Below are 16666 nucleotides of genomic sequence, written 5' to 3'. Positions count from 1 at the left end.
TAATTTTCATACCTGTTTTCTCCTGATCTTGGTTTCTTTGGAATCTTGTAGTTAGACTGCACAGGTTTTCTGTTACTCTGAATACCTTGTTTCGACATCCATGTCTGCCCCCACGATTTCCATGCCAACTTGAGGGCCCAGCACGAAAGGGCGGTTGGGATGTCTGGTCTATGTGCCTCTTTTTTGATTGCATTTCTTGAGAGAGAGATCTGGCTCTTTTTCTGCTTTTGCTCTTTCTGTCAAGAGTCTTAGATACTGTCTCACCATAGAGCACATCCTTCTCTCTACTCAAATCATGCTCATTAGTCTTAAGATGTTCTTTCTCTTTCTTAACACCTTTCATTATTTTCGCCAGGAAATTAACACGCCGCTCGTACAAACAAGTGGCATTAGCTTGGCCAACCGAAACAACTGTTTGTTCTACCAGTGTCAGCATGTCGAGAACTGTGAACTCTGAATTCTCTTCCTGACCCTTCCGTGCCTCATCTACAGCCTGCCAGATTTTTGTCAACGGCCCCATAATCTGAGCGATTTTCTTTTGAATAAATGTCAGGCTTTTATCCTGCATTTTCAAACATTTCATAGCATTAAAATCTATGAAATCCTCCACAAAATCATCAACTTTGGGAGGTGTACAGAAAGCATTTGCAGGCACAGGGGCAGCATCTAAAATGTTACGTTTGATGCTGTCTTCTGTCAGATGTTGATAAAAATATTTCTGACAATAAGCAGCCATGCTGCCATCAAGCGAGAATGAATTCTCACCTTCTGTAGGATCAAATCTTTCTCCATCAGATTCTGTCTCTAAAGAAATAACAGAGTTGTCATGCAACTCTGTTTCCTGATGACTATCATTATCATCTGAGATATCGGATCTCTCAGAGTTTTGTCCCGATTCGTACGGGTCACTCTCCGAGTCATCCATGTTGCAATTTATTTTGCAATAATGCACAACATGCCTCAAAAACACACACAATGTGTCAAGGAAATGCACAACGTGCCTTTATTATCTGTTTAATGTATTGAACCGAAAAAAATTCGAAAACTTTCGATAAAAAAAGTCGATTAAATCCGAGTTTATACTTCGTCTGAAAAAAAGTACGTCTGCTCGAGAGCGATGCCAGCGGAAGAAGGAAGTTTTAATAATATTTGGATCTTGATCCCGATACCTTTAAAGGGCTTGCAAATCGAAGAAACGCGGAAGTATACATCATTATAACTTACTTCAGTTTACGAAATAGAATTGACTTTCAATGTCAATCTCTACCCAGAGTTATCGTTCCTGCTTCGCTCCATTTATACCTCTGTTAACGTCTACAAAGTAGTGCCACGAAAACATTGGTAATGGAGTATTACTCCGAGAAATAGTTCTCTGTTTGTTACCGTGATTTACCAATAAGAATCTTTTTATTTCAATATTTTTAGCGAGGCTTTAACATCGAAATGTAGACTGAATACATATAAAACTATAATTTATAATATCATGATTGAGAATGGGTTTTGCCAAGATTCTTGGCATTTAGACGTTAACAGAGGTGTTGTAGCGCAGCGTAATACGCCCTCTGGTGAGAGATTGTTTCAATGTATACAGTATTTTCATCAACGTTACAAACACTCTTAAAATGTTGATAAAAAGCATCTAAATCTAAAGTACTGTTGATTGTTTTTCTTTTCTTGAAAACTTTGTTAAACTGTTTTGGATTGTGTTTTCTTAAATAGTTGAGTTTATTACCTTCTTGTCTGACAAACCTCTTTCAAAATACATGCTTTTTGTAGACACGTTTGTTTTCACAAAAAGTGATACGATTTTAAACAGACCTTTCCCAATTAAAAATACGTAAGGAGCTTTTATATACTTTGCGGAGTTCTTTACACTTGTCATCAAACCATGGCTTATTACTACTAGAAGACATAGTGTTAATAGACGAACCACATGGAAAGTTAGATACACTACAAAAGGCATAAAAGCACTGTTTAATATACGAGTGAAATTATTCACAATCTGATCTAAACTAAGGATCCCACAGTCCATTTTCCCAAAAAGACACTTTACAGTATAAAATACATCTCATTGACTAAAAATATTCCTCATTCCATCTAAATACACTGTCAGCCGTACTTACATTACTACAGAAAATGTTTTAATTGTTACATCGTTGATAACTTTTAACATTATGAATACACAATTCAACTGGAGCGTGGTCTGACCATTCAATAAAATCTTTCACAGTAACACTCTCGATGGCATCAAAATTGTCTTTACTAACTAAAACATAATCTATGACACTCGAACCTATATGATTAAAAAATGTATATTTGCCCTGAGTATCCCCAGAAACCCTACCATTACATATTCTAAGACCAGAGGCTCGACATAGCTCGAAAAATCTACGACCAAAATTATTGACATGTTTTTCTTCCGATTTAAGTGAACAAGTATAATCCTTATCGTATGACAAAAATGCAGGCATGTTATTTAACAAACCGTTTGACAAAATATCATATTCAACATAATTTTTGATTCAACGACACGACTATTAAAATCTCCAGTATATATATATATATATATATATATATATATATATATATATATATATATATATATATATATATATATATATATATATATATATATATATATATATATATAAAAAAGAAATATATATATATATATATATATATATATATATATATATATATATATATATATATATATATATATATATATATATATATATATATATATATATATATATATATATATATATATATATATATATATATATATATATATATATATATATATATATATATATATATAAGACCCATATCACTGTACATTGCAATATCGCATAACAGACTGTCAAAAAGGTCAATATCGTAATTAATATAGAATGCACTCTTTTCATGTGCAATGTAGACGAAACAGATATATACGTCATTTTAATAAATACCTGACAATTTTACCCAAACCATACTGTCACCAACATATTTACAAACTGAAAAGCTTTGCCTATGGTACGTGGGTACATAAAGGACGCGTAATCTTGAGTACGATGACATAGGTCTAAAGTAGATTCACTGTTTATCCAACACTCTGATAAGAATACAATGTCATACGAAGAAAGAAGTTCACAAAATTCACGGTCACCCGACTTCTTTTCAAGCCCTCTGTTCACGTACCATGACACGACTCGAAGCGGTAGTCTGGCCCCCGCGTCCCCCTAGCTCTGGGCGGGTGTTGGCGCGTCAGTACTACCTTGCGCGATTAACTGGTTGTAGCCTTCCATGGGTTGATCTTCAGGCGTACCCTTGTCCATATGGCCGATCGGTGGCGCAGGCACCACGTGAGTTCCAGAATACGTTGGTTCCTCTGTGGGCTCTACCTCGGGGTCCTAACGCTGACCGTTGACGTACAGCTTATCTCGAACCATCTTCACATTGTCGCCACAGGTCCTATGATACCGCATCGTGGGGTATAGCTCCCGCCAACGTCTCTCAATAGAGGTGGGATATTGTTTACGGATACCGTAACACGTATTACGCAATCTATGCGACCTGCTCCTAACAGCAACTAAGTTTTTTTGGTAGAGAAATCGGGCCACAATTCTAAAACGCGTACAATATATTATATGACTCTTTTTTAATAAATGGTACACGCTTTATAACAGTAGCGTTGCACAAGGAAAGGGGAAATAAAGCTTCAACCTCCTTTATTTAAAAACATGCGTTTCTCGAAATCTACACTTATAAAACTTATTTTGGACATGTGCAGATCAAGAGGGGGGTCTTCTTTATCATAGAATATTTAAGTTTAATCACTTTTACATGGTAAAATAACAGAAAATAGTCAACGGACCTCGTAATTTTCCGGCAAACAAAAATATTCTTCTGAACCTTCCCCCCACCATCGAAATATTTTTTTCTGGATCCGCATATATCCGAGAGTGTTAAAAAGTATAGTGAAATTTGACTTTAAAAATTGAACTTAGAAAAAAGAAACAATGCACAACACCCCCACTCCTGTTTTGAAACAAAAATCAATATGCTCATACATATATTTGTGATTAAGGGTTTACATTTTCAAAACAAAAAAGGAAATTATGTCCTTATTCGTTTCACTCAACCGAACATAAATATACATATAAAGATTCTTTAAACTTCTTTCTGAAATAAAGCAAATTAAATTTTATTATGCACAGTTCTTTGATTTTTAAATGTCACTTAATAAGCGGGTGGGTGGGAGTTGTGTAAATGCGGCAAAGAACAGCCCTCGAAGAAGTGAAGATCGTGCTTAACTTGAATACCTGTTCTACAAGCTATACGCTATAAATAGTACCCGATGGCTACAGGTTTAAAATTATAAAATCAAAACGTATAACATGACTGTGTTTTTGTACCTCTGATAAATTAATATATTTTTTGGAACATTGTAGCAACATTAAATTAAAAACATAACAGGTAGGAGCAGAAAACGTTTGTAATTTTTCAGTCAGATGCAAGAAAAAGAATTCAGATTACATGAATTATGATCAATTTCAGAAACTTCTATCCGATCCCTGCCCGCTTATATAACTTTTCAGCGACCTGCTTTTTTCCATTTTAGAAAATGAAAACAAATTTGGACTATATATATATATATATATATATATATATATATATATATATATATATATATATATATATATATATATATATATATATATATATATATATATATATAATCCAAAATGAGTAAAGTTAATCCACACAAGTATTAAAAAATAAAAAATAACAGAAAGCCGATTGTTCAAAACTCCTGAAGATTATAATGAAACCGGTAGAGTTTTGAATCGGCTTTCTGTTATTTCTTATAATTTAATACTTGTGTGGATTAACTTTACTCAATTTGGATTATATATATATATATATATATATATATATATATATATATATATATATATATATATATATATATATATATATATATATATATATATATATATATATATATATATATATATATATATATATATATATATATATATATATATATATATATATATATATATATATATATATATATATATATATATATATATATATATATATATATATTTACACCTTGAACATGGTCTTTTTAGATTTTTTTTAGAGCAGGTTTAATTGGGTAAAATGCACTTATTCCAATCAAGAAGGAAATTAATGTTTTTTTAAACTCAGATCTTGAATGCATTGCTCTTTTTATTTACCTTACTTTTAAATGACACTTGCATTGTTAAATGGTTCCTTCTCAAATTAATAATCGTTAATAAATAAAAAAGAATTGAGGACGTACTTCAATATTATTTATAAAGGAAAAAATACGTTAAAAGTCAACATTTTGCAATACAAACATCATTTTTTCCTCTAGGTCATAAAATTTCTACTGCAATATAATATGGACAAATACAATATAATTATGTATTCTTTAACAATACACTAACTGTATGCGATGCAAAACACTTATCTGCCCACTGTACAGAACAATTGTTTTATCGATCATCAATATCAACATAATGTACATATAAACAAAGCATGCAGACAGAAACTTGAATGAAGCTCAATATTATTAGCTTAAACATTGTCATAGCATCTGCCCATTTCACACGAAACAGGATACGGAAAACTCCGATCAACATTTAGACAGAGAAATAACAGTGTAAAAGTTATATTAATACTAAAAAGAATGTATTTTTTCTGAACATACAATCATACCTCACCCGATAAAGCTGACAAATAACCGACTGTTGTAAAAAAAAAAAATAAACGGAAATCTACTAATAAAAATGTCATTGTAGTAATGTAGTAGCAAACAAGCAAATAAAACTAGTATGAAAATTTGTTTTGGTTTTTAAAATGGTTAATCTCAGTCTTCAACGTTTGAAAAACAAACAATTACCGGGAAATACAAATCCACTACGCATCAGAAACTGATCAACGGTTTCTAATCGGTTTAATACACTCTCACGGACAGTAAAAATATGGCGTTTACTCATGTCTAACTGTCACGAACGTTTACCACCGGTCAATGTTAAAGGAATACAGACCATGTCTTTTCAAATCACTAAAACACATCTCCATTTAAAGCACATTAAATCCGGTTTTTGTCGAATAAGCATTTTCATCTTATATTGACAATATTTAAACATTTTTGCGAAATTACAATTTGTATGTATCATGGTGACATGTCCAACTTTTCAGCTCCTACATTGGCCTTTGGTGACGGCCTTTATTTGGTTACCAAACAAGAAAATAAAGCAAAAACAAACAGGTTTTTTTTTAACAAATCAGATAATTATTTATGATAAAGAGGCATTGTAATTTGAAATATATAAATATCTAGAAAACAAAATGTAGAAGAACAAAAACTAATTCTTTAAAACAACAAAATTAATATCATCGCAGTTTGAATATCTGGAAGATATATTTGTTTATACATTATGAATATCATAAAAGTAACTCAAAATGAATAAACTAGTTTAATTGTAGAGACAATCCTCATGTTTTTAATTAAATCAAAACAATGTCCTACTCGAAAACGAGAATTCTCGCATAGTATTTGAAGGAATGGTCCAGACCCTTTTCACATGTTTGTTTGTGCATTGTATGGAAAATGGTTTACTCCATAAATGATGTGTTTGCATATTCCTCAATATTCCGAGTAACGAATTTGTCATCCTTTAAATCTATAAAAAAGATATTTAAAAAAATAAATTGATAAAAACTGACAAAGTGATGGGTGCAACAATTTAAGCGACATTTATTACAGTACAGTATCAACATGCCATTAACATGCCTTACAATAGTCAAGGAAACCAATACGACTGAATTTATCTTTAGTACTAACAAACCGTCATCTAGCTTAACTATCATTGAATCTAACTCCAAGGTTTTTAGGATAGATTATCCGTTATCCTGATAATGATAAAATTGGTCTTTATTCAGCACGATGTCTTTGCTTCAGAAAAAAATATGTTGTTAGATATCAGGCATCAAGGAAAATGCCATAAGTTTCTTGCAAATAAGTCAGACATAAAAAAAAACAGCAATAGGATAAAAACCGAAAAAATAAAACTATGAATATCAATAAGTGATCAGATATTTTCATGTCAGCTTGGGTCTAACTTCAAAATGTTTTATAAATCTTATTTTGTTAATGTTCTCTCCATAGTAGTATAGTTAATATCTTTTTATACAAGTATTTCAATTTAAATGTTGAATAGTCAAATAAAATATTGGACAAGTAAAATCGGATATTTACGATCAAACAAGGTATACATGTAGTAAAACAGTGATAAGAGAAGCGAATTTGTTGCATGGTTCCACTCTAACGACCACAGATTTTAATTTGATTGTCCATGGTATATCACTAATGAAGGAAAAGTGTTAAGTGATTAATCATTGAACTAATCACTCCGATCAGTTATACGATAACCTGTTTCATTGGATGGATTTTTAGAGTTGTATTTTTTATCACACTCCTATTTCTTGTATGTCCATAAAACAAAACTTTTCCCATGCCATTTTGTATTCCGCTTTAAGATTTAATCAGAGTGGATATATCTCAGAACACTGTTGACTGTGTATTTATTTAGTCCTTACCGATCAAACCCTGATAAGTTTCATCATTCAATCTAGAAAGAAAGACCATGCGACAAAAGGTTGTTACACAGTTGCCTAAGGCCCTCGCGCCCCTGTCAAGCCGTGCAACAACCTTTACATAATTTTTAACAAGTCAGTCAGTCATTAAAGCACTTGTTTACTGTTGTTGTGTTGGGTTTTTCTTTTATCATAATTACTTTTACTGCTCGATTTCTTCGAATTTCTTAAATCAATTATTATCATATCACTTTACTATTGAACACTATATCAACACCGCTACAAAAATTATTGTGTGGAACTTTTCTGACATGTCTTCTCACTTTGTTTTTTTTAAACATGATATTAAGTTTTTTAGACAGTATTTCAACTGAAATTGATAATTCAATTGTTCGGTAAAATTTAGAAGTGCATTTACCTTTAATTTTCAATGGTGTCCTCCGTTTAGAGGAACTTGCTTCATTGTCTTTATCAGCACTGCTTTGCAGTTTTTCATACAACTTTCTACAAACAGATTAATAGTTTAATAGTTCTTACATTGTTTTTTTTATGAATTTTGTGATAAAAGAAATAGAATTGAAAAGATAGAGAATGATAGAAAAAGAGAATGTGATAGGTAGATAGATAGATAGATAGATAGATAGATAGATAGATAGATAGATAGATAGATAGATAGATAGATAGATAGATAGATAGATAGATAGATAGATAGATAGATAGATACTCATCATATCCATTATTATCTGTAATGAAAATAATCATATTAATTGATTATATGCAAATACAAATGTTTAAGAAGTTAAAATAAAATGATCACGGACTCTAATAAAGATATTCTTGAAAATTTGCATTTAAAACAAGTAGAAATTGCTATCAACCAAAAGCTTTTACTTAAAAAAATGATTTAGGTTCTTGAATTATAATTACATTTTTAAGAAAAAAAAAAGCTTCCGTATAAACAATTGAATAGTTACATATACAATGAAAGAAAAATGAAAAAATTGAATTCAATTCAAATTATTAAAATAAACTGTACATTAGTTCTTAGTTTGCTCTACCTTTCTTCAAAATATATTCGTATTGGTTTGCATTTTCAGTTGATGTTAACGCGTCATACATGTTCCTGCAATTTACATTTATAAAAAAATGCAATGATCATTAAATCCATTAATATCGTAAAACAAAATCAAACAAAAAAAAACCTGTATCATTTTGTTAAATTAATTTCACTTGCTGTTTATTCTCGGGAGAAACACTTTAATTGACATATTTTATTGATTTGTACAAAAAAAAATCATATATTTAAATGCTAACTGCATATTAATATTTTTCTATGTTTATTTATCAATGTACATCAATAAAATCCAAAATTTTAAACGGTCAAATAAAGGTCTTTAAACAGCACAGTTAACAAGAGTTTTGAACTTATGTAACTCTTTAAAATCAAAGATCAAAAACTAAAATGGCAGTAGTCGGAAATACAGCACTGTATCAACCTCTTATGATAAAACGCCGCTTAATGATACAAATATCAGAATGTTCGACCCGGAAGCGTCGCTATGACGTAACTAAGGTGGGCGGAGCTTATCGATGCAAAATGGATCGGTGTATTGCAACCGCTAATGCTATAAATTCTTGCATTACCAGTTGATAATATCAACCGCTAATGATAAATCGCCGCCTAATGATACAGTTTTATCATTAAGCGTCGCGAATGCAAAGCAGACCTAATGCTTAATGAAACAAGCAAAAAGCTACAAGATCAAACCCTAATGATACAAACATTTTTATCATTAAGCGTTGCAATTTCACTCTTAATGATATAATGATATATCTAAATATAGAACACTGATTTGTAATGGACGTCCCACTTGTTGTGAATGTCTTTAATGTCTGTGGTGGTTATAATAAAATAAAGGTAAACGTTATAAACACTTATAAACTCAATGAAAATCTCATTTTTTATCATTTATAGAACTCCTCCCTACCTAATAATAATGCATTATGATGGTACTGTACATGACTACATCAACGTGTTTATGCGTCCTCTTTTGACTTAAACTAAAATCTTAAGTAAAGAGATATTGAACATAAAATTCTATGGCGCTTTCAGACCAGTAGGATTATGTTTTGCAAAAATGATCTATTCAATCACATCATTGATTACATCAGTAATGGGAGTTATGAATTATTTTAGTTGTAAAATATTATGGCATAAAGAATGAAATATTCATAATTTTATGATTAATTTTATGAACTTATTAATTATTGTTATATAATCATCTATTGTCATTTTCTTGATTATTTCAAACCAAATTTGGTTAAACAATAAAGTCACAAAAGTGGCAGAGTGCAACATACCTATTTGTTATGTGATGTTTTACTGTACTAAGATGAAGGGCTCAGGTGGTTCAATTTCGAGCAGATAGAGGTTAATTATTTCATAAATATGCGAGGAATAATGCTATATGCAGTAATGGTCTATTTTGAGAATTATCAATTATGGATAAATTTCTTTTAAAACAATTACAATGATACATGAATGTCATTCATATGCGTTAGTCTGATCGAAATATTAATATTGAAAAAATATTTGCACAGTAATTCCTTAAAACAATAATTTAAATAGTAGAACATCTTTACGTAGAGTTAGGTAAAGCAATTGTTTTTATTTAATGCACCCTGGTTTTCAAAAAAGCATTTTTAAACTTAAGAGAATGATTAGAGATATAAAAAATGTTATCCGTTAAATGATAGCATCAGTGATATATTTAAACCCAATATGTATGTGTTAAACCTCTTAATCTAAAAATGCTGGGAAAAGTTACGAAATAGCGATCTATGCTACGGAATATCAAATTTGCTTTAATTTCCAAAATAACAGTAGAAATGAGTGTCATATTCAGATGTAAAATATTGTCCCCAAGACCTTTAATTTGATATTAATTATATCAACTGACTAACTTTGTAATACATAGTTAAATTTTACTCGTATTAGTCTGACAGTCAGTTGGCAATCGATAAAGTCAATTCATGGCTAAAGTAATTATCTAAAAATTAAATTTTTTGTCTTATTTAGATATTCATTTGTATACATATTCAATTATATTGCGACCAGAAAGTACTAGATGTTGACAGTCATCATAAAGCATTTATCTAATAATATTGTACCATGCAAATACTGGCTAATGACACTCACCTTTAATATTTTGTTTTAATTTTTATTGATTACAATGCTTTAGAAAAGATTGCTAGTGATAAACTAAAATTTGAGTGCCAGTCGTAGAGTTATAAGCGAATTACAGAGCTCACAATTCTTTACTTGTTAACAAGGCACATACCATGTTTTAGTTTACATTGATTCAATATACCGGTTTCTCTCTCTCTCTCTCTCTCTCTCTCTCTCTCTCTCTCTCTCTCTCTCTCTCTCTCTCTCTCTCTCTCTCTCATAATTCGCTTTCAGCATAAATAAATTGTTCATAGTGAATAAGTGTCATTACGATAAAAATGAGCACACTCTACATGTGTGTTTTCAGTATAATTTTCTATTATTTGTGAAACAAGTATTGTAATTTTTTACTTCAGTTTACAGAAAGTACCGGAGAGAAGGGGGTATATCTTAGAAAAAAATCCTTTCTTATAACAAGACACTGACGTATTGTATCGGGGTACCGGTGTGGTTGTCATCTTAACGAGTTACATTTACATGTATCTCATTATTACGAGCGACAGCATATTAGAAATATTACGAAATACAAGACACTATAAAACAAAATTCTATTTATCGGCGATGAAAGAGTAGACTCGATATTGTTCATGAATTATACTTGCATTGGCGGATTTTCCCCTTCTACAAACTATGTCATATGAAATTGCATCACCAAGAATAAATGATGAAACCAAAAATATGAAAAGGTTACTCCATTGTTAGGCATTATAACCATGCTGAAGTTAGCAGCCGCTAACAGCAGCCATTAATCCAGTTGAGGCTTACGGCCAATAATGCAAATTATCAAAGTACTGAGAGTACTCGATCAGAAAACATATTATACTTTATCATCGGCATACTTTAATCAATATCAAGATGATTAAGGCATCAATAATACGTAGGAGCATTGACAACTTCGGAAGCAGTAAAGATCGCCTGGATAAGAAATTCAAATGCCTCTTGTGATCAAAACCAAGAGAGATATAAACCCCTCGAAATTACATAGTGGTATCCATACAACCCAAATTTGAGACCTGAAAATAATAGCCCTATAGATCCCCTGCACTGCCCTGTAATTCGTTTGATGTACAATTTAAAGAAAAGGGAGACAATGGCCCACCATTCATCACAATATTGTTGTGAAAAGTTAAATAAAAAGGCAATGTTCAAATGAGCTAAATGAATACATATAGATTTGAAAATTTGCCGATGCAAGTGTAAAATCGCAATAATATAATTTATAAATGTTTAGCAAGCTGTGCATAAATTTTGTTGACCGAAAATCGTTCTTAAATAATAAAGGTATATAAAATGTTGTTTAATATTATTCTTGTAAAGTGTCAAGTACAGTTCAGCCGATTTATACACAAATGCAGCGTTATTCCCGCCATATGTCGACGAGAGAAGAGACGTAACTGTTTACAATCAATTTGTGGAAATGAAAGTGTGTTTGTGTGTTTTTGCTACAGATTTGAAAACCTATATACAGCGATTTCTTTACGAGTTCGGTGTTTATAACTTCAAAATCAGCTGAACTGAGTAAAAATCCAAGTAATTCAAAATCAGATATCTTGGATACGGTGTAACCCATTTCTAGTCTTGTTTACGCGGGTTTCAAATCTCTTCATGTTAAACATGAAGAAAAATAACTCCTGGTTTTTTTTTCTTCAGAAAAATCCAATTATTCTACAGTAAAGAGGGGGGGGGGATCATTATTATAACCCCGAAAATAATTCTACGGGGGTCATTATTCTTCTTTACACCTGCATTTTTGGCTGCAGCATATGCTCTCTATATACGGTAAATAGATATTGTAAGAACAATTTCAGAAGCAAAGTCTTCAAGGAAGATCTTTCTTGAATTCATACGATGTGTATTTTGTATATATCTCATATTGAACGATTGTATCTGAAACAAACTTATTAAAAGAATACCAAGAAGAAATTTGTTTTGAACTCATTTATCCGTAAGTAATTGACCATGAAAAATAACATATTTGCACTTTATTTTCCATTTATAGTCTACCAAACTTCGTGACTGGAATTTGACCTAATACAAAAAAGTGATAGATTACACAAAAAGTTAAGATAACATAAAGAAACAAAGGAAACACATATCTAAGGTTATAAAATTTTATATATCACCTGAGCCGAAAGCTCAAGTGAGTTTTTCTGATAAAAAAATTTCTTCTTTTTGTCGTAGTCATCGTCGTTGTAAACTGTTCGAATTTACGTCTTCTATAGAATCACTAGGTCAATTTCTACAAACTTGGCACAGATCACCTTTGGGCCAAGGAAATTCAATGTGTACGAAAGAAGGATTACGCCCTATTTTAAGGGAGATAAATAGGAAATAATGAAACTTTACATGCATTTTTGTATTGACATTAGGTCATATCAAGACCATGGGGGTAGGTTGGGCCACAGCTGTGGGGGAGGTCAATCTGTTTCATAATAGTATATCGTGAAAATCTGTTTACCAAGAAACGGTTGAAACTTATGTGTAAACATCTCTGTAGTTGTGATTCTAGTTTGTTCAAACCTTGACCACCCAGGGATAGGATGGGGGCACAGCGGGGGCCAATGTGTGACATTTATGTAAAGTGTTGCTCAGGTAAGCGATGTGACCCCTGATCTACTAATTTCGTGATATTGTGGTGTTTGAAAAATAGTAAAAGCTGTTGAAAAAGGTTTGGTTTCTAATATAAAATGTCTTTGAAAAATCAATTTTGTGCCGAAAAAAATATTTATCAGTTCGCATAAAAATTAAAGTTTTGAAGATTAAATATAGCAGACTATATCTTCTATTCTGAAAGTGCATCAAACCCTTTGACATTGATTCCGAAAATAAAAACAAGATACGCGTGGACCACATTGCATACCTAAGTTCACAAAGCACTGGCAAGAACACGAAAGTACACAGCTAAATAAAAGAATTATGTATATCATTCTATTACATACGGAAGCGTATAAGTGCCACATATACACTTCACATTTTTTTTAATTTTCTACACTTTAAAGTGTAAATTTTACACTTTAATCTTTAAAATTTACACTTTAATCTGTAAAATTCACACTATAAAGTGTAAAATTTACACTTTAATCTGTAAATTTTACACTTCAATTTGTAAAATTCACACTTCAATCTGTAAAATTTACACTTTAAAGTGTAAAATTTACACTTTAAAGTGTAAAATCCACACTTTTATTTGTAAAATTTACATGTAAATTTTACACTTAAATCTGTAAAATTCACACTTTAATCTGTAAAATTCACACTTTAATCTGTAAAATTCACACTTTAAAGTGTAAATTTCACACTTTAATCTGTAAATTTTACACTTTAATCTGTAAAATTTACACATTAATTTGTGAAATTTACACTTTAAAGTGTTAAATTCACACTTTAATTTGTAAAATTTACACTTTAAAGTGTAAAATCCACACTTTTAATCTGTAAAATTTACATGTAAATTTTACACTTAAATCTGTAAAATTCACACTTTAATCTGTAAAATTCACACTTTAATCTGTAAAATTCACACTTTAATCTGTAAAATTCACACTTTAAAGTGTAAATTTCACACTTTAATCTGTAAATTTTACACTTTAATCTGTAAAATTTACACATTAATTTGTGAAATTTACACTTTAAAGTGTAAAATTCACACTTTAATTTGTAAAATTCACACATTAAAGTGTAAAATTCACACTTCAATCTGTAAATTCTCACTTTAATCTTTAAAATTCACACATTAATCTTTAAAATTTACACTTTAATCTGTAAAATTCACAGTTTAATCTGTAAAATTCACACTTTAACCTGTAAAATTCACACTTTAAAGTGTAAAATTCACAGCTTAATCTGTAAATTCTACACTTAAATCTGTAAAATTCACACATTAATCTGTAAAATTTACACTTTAAAGTGTAAAATTCACACTTTAATCTGTAAAGTTTACACTTTAATCTGTAAAATTCGCACTTAAAAGTGTAAAATTCACACTTTAATCTTTAAATGTTACACTTTAATCTGTAAAATTCACACTTTAACGTGTAAAATCACACTTTGATCTGTAATTGTTACACTTAAATCTGTAAAATTCACACATTAATCTGTAAAATTTACACTTTAAAGTGTAAAATTCACAGATTAATGTGTGAATTTTACAGATTTAAGTGTAAAATTTACAGATTAAAGTGTAAAATTCACACTTTAATCTTTATATTTCACACTTTAATCTGTAAATTTTACACTTTAATCTGTAAAATTCACACTTTAATCTGTAAATTGTACACTTTAATCTGTAAATTTTACACTTTAAAGTGTAAAATTCACACTTAAATCTGTAAATTTTACACTTTAATCTGTAAAATTCACACTTTAAAGTGTAAAATATACACTTTTATCTGTAAATTTTACACTTAAAAGTGTTAAATGTACACACTATCCTGTAAAATTAGCTCATATATTCACATACATTGGAAAGTATTTATCATTTCCGATGATTTGATCGAAGTATTATGCACTGAAATATTTTAATTAGTAAATATTTCAAACTTTGTCTTAAATACAGTGACATCATAACACAGTGATATTTTTAAAAAAAAAAACGTGGATTTTTCAAATAGATATAAGTGGTTTTATGCCTCGGCTTTTTTCCACACTTTTTTATGATGATTTTACAATAAAAATAACAAATAGATAATTCAAAAAATATACATTATGTTTCATTCTGTCTAAACCTGGATTTAGCATAAGTACGTTCAGTACTTTGAGTAGTGTACGTACTACAAAAGCTTGATTAAATAAAATTGTACAGTATGAATAAAATTGATGCTTTAAACTAGTAAAAGTCTTGTATACATTTAGCAGGCTTGAAGACTGTGTATTTGCATAAAAGTGAACAAAATTCAAAACCCCAAACATTGTTACAGATAATTCTACATTTTATGTTGTGGCCACCATATAGTTATGTGGTGGCCGGCTGGCCGTCAGATAAATTAGTGGTGATCGCTAGTTTTTAGCCCATTAAATTATCATTTTTTTCAGTTTTTGTGAAAATTTTAATCTGATTGAAAGAGACGAGGGAAACGGCTTGCATTATAAAAAGCCCTTAGCGATGAACATTTTTTGGCCATGTGACAATGATACATTTTGTCTAAGAGAATTTAATTATAACTGTTTCAGTTTTTGAAAAAATTGAATACTGTTAATAAGATTCATTTCTCGATTCCAATGTTTGTTATTAAAGCAAGATCAAAGAAACGTCGTACATTTAATTAAAACAGCTATGTAGTGTTGACATAGTATTTTACAGGTTAATGTGTGATTTTTACAGATACATGTGTAAAATTTACAGATTGAATTGTGAAATTTACAGATTAAAGTGTAAAATTTACAGATTAAAGTGTGAATTTTACACTTTAAAGTGTGAATTTTACAGATTAAAGTGTAAAATTTACAGATTAAACTGTGAATTTTACAGATTAAAGTGTAAAAATTACAGATTAAAGTATCTTATCGTGCTCCCAGTTGATTTTTTTTTTAAGAAAAAAAATATTTAGATTAATATCAACTTATTCAAATCAATGTTTTGGATCTGCAAGATTGGATTAGTATGCATATTCAAACAATATATTTCAAACTTTACTGAATACTGACAATCTGAACAAGTGGTTGCCTGTCTGGCTGACAGGATGAAAATCTGCTATAAATGATTATCAATCACAGAATCTTCAGATTCATTCTAATTTAATTACGTTTTTCAATTTCTATTACCACTATCTTATGCACACGAAATTTAAAAAAAAACAAAAACTCCATTATCCAATAATA

At 30.1% G+C, this 16666-nt stretch overlaps 2 protein-coding genes across 2 annotated transcripts in view; both read right to left on the bottom strand.

Annotated features, from left to right (window-relative positions):
- The window catches only part of LOC105331780 (B-cell receptor CD22), a 162137-nt gene that overhangs the window by 72252 nt on the left and 73219 nt on the right, over nt 1–16666 (bottom strand). The gene's annotated exons all lie outside the window — the stretch shown is intronic.
- The window catches only part of LOC136273090 (B-cell receptor CD22-like), a 46508-nt gene continuing 36453 nt past the window's right edge, over nt 6612–16666 (bottom strand). Inside the window, exons 14-17 of the mRNA XM_066076973.1 lie at nt 8679–8743; nt 8345–8363; nt 8039–8124; nt 6612–6707 (exon numbers count right to left, since the gene is read on the bottom strand). Coding sequence (XP_065933045.1) covers nt 6640–6707; nt 8039–8124; nt 8345–8363; nt 8679–8743 — 238 coding nt within the window. The 3' untranslated portion in view covers nt 6612–6639. The remainder of the gene's footprint in view (nt 6708–8038; nt 8125–8344; nt 8364–8678; nt 8744–16666) is intronic.

The sequence above is a fragment of the Magallana gigas genome, chromosome 2 (assembly GCF_963853765.1).
Source record: "Magallana gigas chromosome 2, xbMagGiga1.1, whole genome shotgun sequence".
Taxonomy (NCBI): Eukaryota; Metazoa; Mollusca; class Bivalvia; order Ostreida; family Ostreidae; genus Magallana; species Magallana gigas.
This window is presented reverse-complemented; position numbering and strand designations above follow the sequence as displayed.